The sequence below is a fragment of the Mus caroli genome, chromosome 6, assembly GCF_900094665.2.
Source record: "Mus caroli chromosome 6, CAROLI_EIJ_v1.1, whole genome shotgun sequence".
Lineage (NCBI taxonomy): Eukaryota > Metazoa > Chordata > Mammalia > Rodentia > Muridae > Mus > Mus caroli.
Window position 1 is genome coordinate 13,537,057 of NC_034575.1, and position 11,550 is coordinate 13,548,606.

Here is an 11,550-nt window from a genome sequence, read left to right on the forward strand (position 1 = left end):
AGGGTATGGGGGACTTTTGGGATAGCATTTGAAATGTAAATAAAGAAAATACCTAATTTAAAAAAATGAAAAAAAAATAGGACAGGAGTGCAAGTACACATGTGCACACTCACACTTGATTCAGGAATTCCTATTGGAAATATGTGTTGTCATTTGGATAGGGTTTTGCTGTTTTTGTATTTGCTTTTGAGAAGGGAACACTATATAGTAAATGTAGATGTGGGCTCATGGATGTGTGACACCCCCAAGCTAGGCCTGTAGTGTCTCTCCCTGAAGTGCTGGAGAAGATCTTGGACTTGGGTGAAGCAGTCAGGCAGCCAAGGCAACAGAGGCAGGCGTGAGTGAGAGATGCCCAGTCTCCTGCCTGTCTCCTTGCTCACATACTGTAGTCAAGGGGGTGAGACTCCATAAGGTGCTGCTCACCTGAGTCCTAATGGTTCCCTTCTGGTTTTCTCCTCAGCTTTCCATGAAGTCTCAGTTTACCCAAAGAAGGAACTTCCCTTCTTTATCCTCTTCACTGCTGGACTGTGCTCCTTCACAGCCATGCTGGCCCTCCTGACACATCAGTTTCCGGAACTCATGGGAGTCTTCGCAAAAGCTGTGAGTGCTCACTGAGAAGGGGGACTTAGGCAATGGACTGGTGGACAAAGGAAGCCAAGGGAAGGAGCCAGAGGGGAAGGGGCTGAAGAGTCATTTAGTTTTCATGATCATCTGGGCAATCGAGGGCTGGGGGTGGGGATGGGGGCAAGTGAGAGCAAAGGGTTAGTTCTGGCCTTCCCTTATTTCCCAAAGAAATCCTCAGCACCTTCCAGAGAGTGCAGGAAGTCCAAAGGAAGATAGAATTTAGGGAATCCTCACAAATGAGAAATGGGCGGGGCATGTATAACTGAATGGCACTTTCTAATCCTGAGATACTGTGAATCTTTCATTCATGATATTTTGTTCCCCAGGATTATTTATGTGGTGTTCTTACTGCCTACAGACCCTTGGGCTGTGTGGGTATGAACTGTGAGAATGTGAGAATGCTGGTAGTGGAAGGGAACCAAGATGACATTCAGGAATAGGAAAACTCCACACAGAGCCTTGGGAGAGGGGGAGAGACAACCCTAGAAGAAAGTGTCTGCCTTGCTTGCTAAGAACTGCTTTCCCCTGAAGAGGCCTGATCATGTCTGTCAGACCATGCCGGTGACCATCCTAATTTTTTAGCACAGTGAGCTGTGAGATAGAGGAAGCAGAGAGGAAAACACGAGTTACTAACTCCCAGCCCTCTGATTTCAAGATGGATGGGATCAGCAGGGATGGCCTGTCTCCTTACTTCTGCCTCTAAAGTGGCCCTGCCAGGTCCTGAGTCAGTTCCTCAACCACAAACTCCCTGCTCTCTCAAGCCCCTCCCTGCCAGGCAGCTGCCCAGGTCAGCCTCCTAAAGCTGTCTCACCTCTGTCTGGTATACAAACATGAGAAGAGATTTCTACATTTCCAGTAAGCATGCCACTTCCCAGCCTTTATCCACTAGTTCCCCGTGATTTCAGGACAAAAATCTCAGTCCTTTTGCTTGCCCTAAAGGAGCTTTCTTTCTTGTAGTGGCCCTTTGATGACCTTGTTACCTCATACCTCACGGTTCTTACACAGAGCCCAGTTTTCAGCCATAGTGAAGCTCACAATTCCCAGATGCACCAGGCCTGTGCACCTCAGTGCCTTTACACATGTACTTTGTTATGCATTTGATGCCTACCTAAAGACCTATTTCTTCTCTAATGCTGCATTCATTTCTCTGAAGTTGAGGAGCATGTCTCCATGTTCCCACAGAGCTCCATGAAGGCCCATGTTAGCACCTATAATTGATGAAAAATTGTCTGTGCCCCTTTAGACTGTAGTCTTTGAAACCAAGTCTGTACCTTTCTCACATCTGTATTTCCAAAGCTTTGTACAGAGCCTTGATCACTGTAGGCTCTCAACCAATGACTGTTAAATGAATGAATAGCAACAGTCTTTGCAGAAAAAAGCAAACAGCATAAAAATCAGATACCATTTAGTGTTTCTTCCCTTCTCTTCCCTTGTGATCATAAACCCTTACAGGTTAAAGGGTCCTCAAACAAAGTATCTTCCACTGTGGCTACGAAAGGGCATCTAAGTACATCAAAAATACTGCTGTGCACAGGCTCACAGTAAATGTCCTTGTGCACAGGCTCACAGTGAATGTCCTTGTGCACAGGCTCACAGTGAATACCCCTGTGCATGGGCTCACGGTGAATGCCGCTGTGCACAGGCTCACAGTGAATGTCCTTGTGCACAGGCTCACAGTGAATATACCCCTGTGCATGGGCTCACAGTGAATGCCGCTGTGCATGGGTTTTCCCTGTTTAACATGGCACCTATTGCACCGATGGCCATTCCGAGCTCTATCATGTAGCACTCACAACCCTTCCTTTCACTTCTATTTACACTCATTTCACACTCTGGGAGCTCACCATAGAAATCTGCTTTTCCTAGCAGATTCTCAGGACAGCTTCTCTACACAAGGCCAACTTGAACTCCCTCCTTCCTTCGGGGAAATAAGTTTTCTTATATTGCCTACATATTTTCCCAAATCAGCATTACCAAGCTGCTGCCCTAGATGCCTTGGGTCCCAGGCCTGTGCTGTCCGTTGTCTCCGCTGCAGCTAGCCTCTGAGAGAGAGGAGTTGGCAGAGATTAGGGTATAATGCCATTAAAATGTGTAGTCGGAATGTAGTTCTGGAACTAGACGGTTACTGTTCCCATGGTTTGGTTTCCCCTTTAAACACTCTTAAAACTCGTACAAAAGCACCTCATTGTCCCAATGTTCAGTATTAAGCTGGCAGATAACCCTTGCTGGGGTACAGGATCTCCATGGCCCTTAGCCTCTAGTGCTCCAATAGTGGAATAGTGTTTGTGGCCATACCATCAACATTCAGAATCCTGATGGTCACACCAGGAATCGTATTTTTAGCAGTGACCCCACAACCCACTTGAGGGTGGAAGCTAAAGATTTTACTCCCTTCTAAGGAATCTGGCTTTATGAAAGGTAAACCTTTAAGAGGTCATATGAGGTTATGTCATAGCTATTCAAGTGACAGCTGTCCAGAATTAGTAGTTTCAGTCTGTCTGTACTTTTGAACACCAATGGAGCTTAAAGATTACTGGTAACTGCCCTCCCTCGGGCCTCTTGCCTACTTGACCCAATGCAGCATAGGCATTAGAGTTTTGAGACCTGGAGACTCAGGTCTACAGTCACAGCTGAAAAGCACAATACTGAGCGGATGGTAGCCAGCAAAGGGATCAGAAGGAGAGCAGAGAGCAAATAGATTCTCTAGCCAGGTCATAGAGCAGTCTCTTCAGAAACCTGGGCGGTTAGCACTGGCTGTTCTCCTCACTATTTCCAGAGCATCAGTCTTCCATCTGGAATCAAAGGACTGGATGAACTAGATTGGCTTTGCATGTTCCTGCTCTTTACCATGGCTTGGTTCTGTGGTCAACTACCGCTATTAACAAGCATGCTTGTAAACCTCTACCCAGAGGATCAAGGCTGCCTCACCCTTTAAGGAGCTCTACCCCTGTCCACTCTGGGGAGGACTAGGAAGAGAGGAAGCTGGGCAGCCCCGTGAAGAAGGCTGGGGATCTCAGGAGGACCAGTGTGTCTTTGGCAGCAGACTCTTCATCTGCACCTCCTCACTCCATCAGACCTCCAAAAGCCCTGCCCAACACCTGGGGGTTATCACCCTGCCCCACAGGCTGTCTGCAGCCATTTGCAGCCTGAGAAAGTGATGGCTTCAGGCCTCTCCTGAGATAATGCCCTGGGTGTGATGACTTTTAGTAGATGCAGAGAGATTGCACTGCCACCCTCCAGGCTCCACAGCGTGGGAACTCTTGCATGTTTGTTCACTAACACAGCCAGTCCCAGCACCCTTAGACAGTGAGTCACTGGAGAGGCGTGAGTAGAGAGGCTGAGACTGGCTGCCTACAATCTAATCTACCTCGATGACTTAGGACTAACTCTTGCTAGAATGTTTGGTTCTTAAGATAAGGCAGCTCATATAAGTAAGCTATCATCCAGGCCCGGCTCTTCTCAGAATGTGGGGAGGTCAGCACTCTGACCCCTCCTGCTCTTGAGGGCCTGTCTTTCCTCCTCGGCTCTCACTCCTCTGAGACTGCACCCCCTAACTTCTGTCTCATCTTCATTTATAGGCCTGCACTCTTTGAAGTCTGATATTGATTACAGTGGGATGTCAATTGTCTGCTTGCGACAGGGCACCTGGAACCTATTCAGATAAGCAAGAGGTTTCCACTGTGAACCCAACGAGCTTTGAGCTGTGACCTTGCTCTCGGTGACAGTGTCTTGGGAAAGGGAGGATGAGGCGATTGAAGTGCCACTCTCTCCTTTTTTATGAGCTCAGTTGCGTTTTCTCAGCAGTGGACACTAATTGAGTTATGGGACACTTGGGTTAGAAATCTGACCACGGCTCTCTGCCCTCTGGACAGAGGCTTTAGACATTGGGACAGAGGAGTTGATCCCAGTTGCCTGGTTTGGCTCATTCAGATTTAACTCTTTAGGTAATACATTTTCCTTTTAGTCTAGAAATGAAACTGCTGTTTCTCTTCAAGCATTATTAGGTTTCTGGTCAAAGGTCCTGATGGTTTTTCATACAGCTAAAGTACCAGCTGAGTGTCCTGAGGCACCTGAGGAGCAAGGCACGAGCCCTCAAACCTCTGTAACTCCCGACAAGAGCCACGGACGGACCTTGGGCTGCCAGTGATCGGAAGGCCGTGGGCACTTCACAGGCCTCTTTGCTATGTAGCTTCTTCTTTGTAGGTGTGGACAGGGAGAAGGGTGGGGAAGGGTCTTAAGAAGGAAGGTGGCCTGGGTATGAGAGGGGCACATCTCAGCTGGGCTTCTGTAAGGAAATACATGAGGCTATCCAGGGAGATGCTCAAAGGGGGCCTTCCTCAGTCACCCATTCGGGATATAAGGAAGAAAGAATAAGTCATTACACACAGGGGGACTGGAGCAGAGTGTCATCCTTCATATAACCTCAGTGGGAAGAACAGATGTAGTATAGCAAGGAAGACCACTGTATCTTGGCATGCAGTGGGGGAAAAGGAGGATATAGACCTCAGAGTGAAGCTTCTGGTCTCAGTCAAGTTAATGCTCCCCAGAAACACAAAGCACACAACCAAAGCTGGTCTTCACTTTGAAGTTAGGTGATGACATTGTCTTCCTGCTGCACTCTGGTTGAGCTGAGCCCCCTCCTGCTCCCTCTGGTGCCCACACATTAGGGTGTGGGACTGTGCAGGGTACAACCTTTGAGGGTCTCCTCCCATGGCTCTGGCTCAGGGCTTACTGAGTGCTTCTGCTCCCAAATCTGCTCAGTACAGCCACTAGCCATGTCACCGTGCTTATTGACCTGTGCTTTTCCAACGCCTGCTAGAATCTCTGATGCATCCCCATGGCTTACCACTTGCATTCTCTTTATGGAACTGAGTACTGTATGCAAACACTGCCACCTTTGTAGCTTTGGTCATCTATCATTGTGTATCTACCTCTCACTGTGCATACCACAGACACTTGTACCCATATAACTTGTAAGTGCAGTTTTATACTAATAGTGAAGTCAGCACGCTTGGTCCATATCATCCTTTTAAGTGCAGGATATTGGTGAAGATTTCAGAGGCAGCCAGGCGGGGATCATCCCCAGGCCCGGTGTTTCTCTCCACAATGCTTTCCAGCCTTCTTCATGATGGAACACAGCCCATTGCTAAACTGGGAAGGATGGATAATCCATCCTCAGGTTCTCAACCTTCCTAATGCTGTGACCCTTTAATACAAGTAATTCCTCATGCTACAGCACCCCCCAACCGTAAAGTCATTTCCGTTGCTACTTTATAATTTTGCTACTGTTATTGATCATAATGTAAATCCCTGTGTTTTCTGAGAGGTCTTATGCCAGACCCTGTGAAAGGGTGATGCCCACAGGTTGAGAAGAGCTGTCGGAGGCTAACTCTCCTAAGTCTTTTGGCATACTCACAAAAGGATATTTTCAGAATATCAGAAACTGTGAACCTAACACCCTCTGAGCAGTGAATCCCCACACCTGGGGCTGCCTATTTTTCAACTGCACATCAAGCTGGCACTCAAGGCTGCCAGTCAGTCTGAACTCAGCTTGTATTCCAATGGACCTGAGCTACTCACCATCTGACGGTTTCCTTTTCCATATTCTGACCATTAGTTAGACCTAGAGTGTCCACTTCGTGCAGACCTACAATGTGGGCACTGACAGCACACCTCCTGACAGTTCTTCCATCCGGTGGAGTCTGTTGATCTTCTCAACACTTCTCTGCTCTTCTCCAGCCTGACTTCTCTTCCTTTTCTGAGCACCCCTGGGCGTCTACCCTAACTGCTACCATGACCTATATGTACAACTTTACTCTGTCCACATCTTAATGTCTGTGCTCCCTCTATCCCTTGTCTTTGAGGCTTCAAGAGAGGAAGTTTTATGTGAGGGTCTTTTTTTCTTATGTAGTACTTAATTGCCAAGCAACTGTATCTAATTGATTTAAAAAAATAGAATAAAGAAACTTTACCAAGTTTCTGATGATGCAGCTACAATGTGTGTTATCGGCCTTCTTGATAGGTATGTTCCATACACATTAAATACACAGACACATGTATACATGCACACACACACACACGTACACACACACTCACACCCACAAACACACACCCCATCCTGAGCTCTTTGAATTTGGGACACTTGACTTTCATATCTCTTACTTTGAAGATTCAAAACTCATAGAATATGTGGCCAGTAAGGGTAATGCTATATGCTTCCTGGCTGCACTACCTACTAATTTTGCTTGTACTCAGAACCATGTTCCCACTGCATGTTTCTATTTACTCGGAAGTAAAATCTGTTTTGGTATTGGCAGTACTGTGCTCTGGATAGTGATTAGGGCAAAAGAAGACACACAATAAAGAACAAGGTGTTAAAGGTCAGCAAGCCAAGGCCTCGGTTCTCAGCAGACAGAAGACAGTCCTTCTCAATCCTGACCTCTCCCCTGAACAGACATCTCTCCTGCAAGCTTCTCCAAGTCAGCTGTTCACAGGAGCATCATCAGAATAAATTTGAAATTATGATTAGTATCTGATAAGGCAAAATGTATTTCTTAAAAGACACATCGTTAATCACTGTCTGTATTTAGTTCCCAGAGGCCCATTCAACAGCCCTTCCTGGAGGACAAGGCCTCCCAGGGTGCCAGCCTGCTGCTCTCTCCCCAGCTCTCTGACACATGACACAAAACATGCTGTTTAGGCTGTGCTTGGAATACACCAGGAAACCAAAGCAATCTGGCATCACAAACCTGGCTCTTTATATTCCCTTTTCCATTTAAAGTAGGCTGTAGAGCCAGCTAGACAATCAAGTAGCCTAGGTTGTCACCATTGTGTCGCTCCTAGGTCCACTTGATACCGATCCATCATCCTCTTGGAAGATATCCATCTTAATAGGCAGGGGTAAACTCTGAACACTGCTAGCATCTTAGGAACTGGGGCAGATGTCAGAGGGCTGAAGGAGGCTGTCAGCAGACACTTCCTTCTTATCTGTCCTGCTGGGGGTGGGGCTGGAATGCATCTTCCACTTTCCCCGACATTTCCTGTAAACATGAGGGGTGTACATTCATGAGGCGTTCAGAGTGGAACATCCTAAGATGCAGGCGTGCGCGGGAGAGTTGACCTTCGTCTTGGACAAGCTTTCTCCTGACTGCTGTTTTTCTGATTTCCTTGCAGTTCCTCAGCACTTTGTTTGCCCCCTTGAACTTTGTTATGGAGAAAGTGGAAAGCATCCTCCCCTCCAGTTTGTGGCATCAGCTGACACGGATCTGAGGGAGCCTCCCATCCTTCACTTTCCACACCATCCACCATCTCTTCTGTGCCAACTTCTCATGGACCGCAAGAAAGCATGACTTTGAAAAAGGGAAACNATTCTGAGATTTTAAACTGTTCATGGACTATCAGTTCCTTATTAAAGGCTGGTTTTGTTGTACAAAATTTATTGATGTTCAGTTCTATTTTATTTTGCCTTCAAAACTGACTGATCAAAAAGTAAAAAAATAAATAAATAAACTTTTGTGTATTGCAAGAACCTGTGTCGTCTTCTATCTTTATTCTAACCCTATACTTTTCAGTGTTCCCAGTAAACTAGTGGGTGTATGCTATTCTTCAAGGATATGGGTTCTGCAAAACCCATACTGATTTTCTTTGCTGGCAGAACTCGTCTCTCTGCAGAGCCCAGAGCTCATGACTTGGTGGCTGGGGAGACTGTTCAGGGGTGGAGTACTTACTTGCCTTGCATGGGACCCTGGTTTCTGTGTGCCCAACATTACAAAGACAAACGAATAAACAACAAGAAAGGAAAGGATGTAAATAGAGTCACAAAAGCACTAGCCCCAAACAGAGTGTGCGCACATGCTAAACAGGCACAGGGAAGTCAGGTTTTCAAGGTGGGTGTAAGCTCCATGGAAACACCCATCTGTGCCTCAGTAGGTTGTTACAGCTTTGCGGACAAGAAGCCACAGACCAGCAGTCTGTCCCAGAACCTGGCTGCTTAAACCCTTGTTGCCGTCTCAAACACTTCATCCAAGAGTACCTTTTAAGCTTTCTCATGTTTGCATTTCTGACACTTTCATCTGAGCATTCTTTGAGTATTTTACTGATCTGAACCAAAATGATGATTTGTCCTCACCACCTCTCAGAGCTTTGTGCATGATTCAAACCTAGCAGAGCATCTGGCTTCAGTTAAGCAAAAGAAGAAAAATAAACAAACACAAGTCCTCCATCTAAAGTGAAAAGTACCTTTATGTAACATCTCAATCCAGTGTGTCTTTTGCACACTTCCCCCTTTGATTTAGAATCCTACTCTCCCTCAGGCACATCAAGGCAGGTAGTGTTCTGGGAAGCAGCGGCCAGTCTCCTCTCAGGGCTTGAGATCCTGGTCTCTGCCCCAGAGCAGTGAGATGGGTTGGTAATTTGCAGGGCTAACTTTTCTTTGTATGTATTTTGTGCAAACCCATGATGAGAATGTACAGCTGGCTTCTGTTCTTACAGAACTTATCTGGTGCGAGGTTGACCCCATATACATACCAGTAGTGTTGCTCTTGGGAGTAGGGGCTATCCTTGCCTTGCTGACAACTCGTGACACAGAGTGGATGCTCAAGTGATTATGTGAGTCAGGTGGTATAGCACATGACAGGCACAATAAACTTTGATCTGTGCTGGAGGAGAATGGTTTCAGATGAGAAGGACCAGGGAAGGCTTAGAAGTATAATTTTTGAGCTGAACAAACAAATTATCTAATGCAATTCTTTAATTTAATAGATGAGGAAATCAGAGCTTTTGGTCTGCTGGGGCTGAGACTCTGGACTGCGATAAGTTCTGAAGGAGAGGCTTGTGAGAAGTAAGCAGTGTGAAGTGGAAATGGCCCAAAGCCAGTTGTTGCTAGAAACCTTGAGTTGTAGGAAATGAAGCCAAGGAATGCAAGATAAAGTGTGTGTGTGTGTGTGTGTGTGTGTGTGTGTGTGTGTGTGTGTGTGTGTGTTTATTATACAAGGTCTCTCCATAGCTCACACTGGCCTCTCAATCCTCTGCCTGTCCTCCAGAGTTCTCAGATGTCATGTGTATGCCACCATGTCCAGCTAAAAGATGGATTTAAATATGCCTAGCAAATTTGAGAATTAGGATGCTAGAGCAGATTCATGGCATAATGGGCAAAACTGGCTTTTTGGGGAAGAAAATAATGAATGGGAAAGACTAAGTAGACACATAATGGAGACAGATGAACGGGGGCTGTTGGAAGAAATGAGTTCTGGGACTAACAGGCTAATGAAGGAAGGTACCAGAAAAGTATGGGTACTTGAGGAAGGGTAGCAGATTTTGTGAACTTACTAGATCCTCACCCAATAACCCACAGTCATTTTTCCAGCAGAGACCAGAATCCTCTATCTTCCTTTCCTCTATTTACCACTCAGTTACTCAACCCTCCTCTCCAGGGTGCCCAAGGCTTCCCCTGTAGTGCTGGTCACACCACACACACACGCACACACACACACACACACTTGTTTTGCTGTTTCAAAGGACTGACACCCAAATCATCTCTATTTGAAAAGGTTAATGCAAACCTATTGAGAGACACAGTCAGGACAACCAAATTAACTAGAGTTCTTAAGTTCACCGTGTTTGTACAACTCCCCCCCCCCCACACACACACACATCTTGCCCCAGGTTGAGAGATCTGACTTTTCACTGAGATGGTGATGAACTCAGGTTGTGTTCTGCCTTCTGCTTTTTGTCCCCTCCCAAGGCTGTATCAAAGCTCATTTTAAGGAGCTTTCTTCTATGAAGACTCTTCTATCCAAACATTAAGTGTCCAGTCATCCGTTGTGTGTTTGCTAGAATATAAATGCAGTCATTCTGAGTTTAATGGCAATAGGTCAAAACTAGCCGTGTTTAACAATGTACAAGGGGGAACACTGTACATGATACATGGCAATATAAAATTATCTGTAAGTTTGCTTTCACATTCATTTGACAGCACTTAGTAATGCCAAAGTTTATAAAAGAGTTGAGCAAGCTTATACATACTTTAATATAGCCTTCAATAATTAAACATTAATTATCAGTTTATCCAGGCCTGGATAAATTGAAACCAGACACATCTGATTTTAGTGTTTGGTTATTGGGAGTGGTTTTTTAATTATTATCTTTTTAACTACCTGCTGTGGAATCAGTTTATGTGATTTTTTTTCTTGAATTGATGGACTATTTTTCTAGGAAATTACCATTTCCTCTAGGCATTCAATGTGTTACTATGAGGAGCACGCTATCAATTTGTCTGTTTCATCTCCTCTATATTTGCTAAGGATATTTCTCTCTTTTTCCTAGTTCTAATTGTATAGAGGTTTTCTTTTGTGTGAGTGGGTGTAACAGTGTAGAGGGGTGGGTGGGGCTGAGGGTACACTTACTCCTGGCCTGTGCATAGAGGCTAATTCTGATGTCCAGATAGAACGGTATCTCTAGAGCAGGACCCCTGGTGCCATCTATATCTTATCTGTGAATAGGACCTGGGAGAAGGTTCAGCTGCTGCTGCTGCTGTCGATGTCAGTGAAAGCTCTGCAGACATCAACGCCTCATCACGAGCCATCCTGGCTGGATTCGTTCTGAGGTTGTCTGATTTCTGGGCGGCATATGCTATGTCTGTGATAACTCGTACAGTGCTGACCTCTAGACATCTTGTGTTAGTCTGCCTTACATGGCAGTGCATTGCATAGATTCTTCTTTACATTATATAGACGTCTCTGACCATGGAATAACACTGTAGATACTGGCTGTGAAGTTGTGCACTTACACAGCACCAAGTCCTGTGACCATCCCTGGCAGGCCTTGCCTCGTTTATATATCTGTGGATATCCTGAAGTAGACTGAAAAGGAAGGGCAGGCAGGGTATTACTGAAAAAGCTGTGACCCAAGAACAACTTGGAGGTGAAT

At 45.7% G+C, this 11,550-nt stretch overlaps 1 protein-coding gene across 5 annotated transcripts in view; it reads left to right on the top strand.

The window, feature by feature from the left end:
• The window catches only part of St7 (suppression of tumorigenicity 7), a 239,930-nt gene extending 231,738 nt beyond the window's left edge, over positions 1–8,192 (top strand). For 2 of the 5 annotated variants that reach the window (XR_003836915.1, XM_029478333.1), the window contains 2 exons: positions 461–600; positions 7,798–8,192. Coding sequence is in view for 4 of the 5 variants with exons in the window: in XM_029478333.1 (XP_029334193.1) it covers positions 461–600; positions 7,798–7,893 (236 nt within the window). In the remaining variant the exon portion in view is untranslated. The remainder of the gene's footprint in view (positions 1–460; positions 601–7,797) is intronic. The other 3 variants (XM_021164297.2, XM_029478334.1, XM_021164295.2) reach the window with 2 other exon arrangements.
• The last annotated feature ends 3,358 nt before the right edge of the window (positions 8,193–11,550 follow it).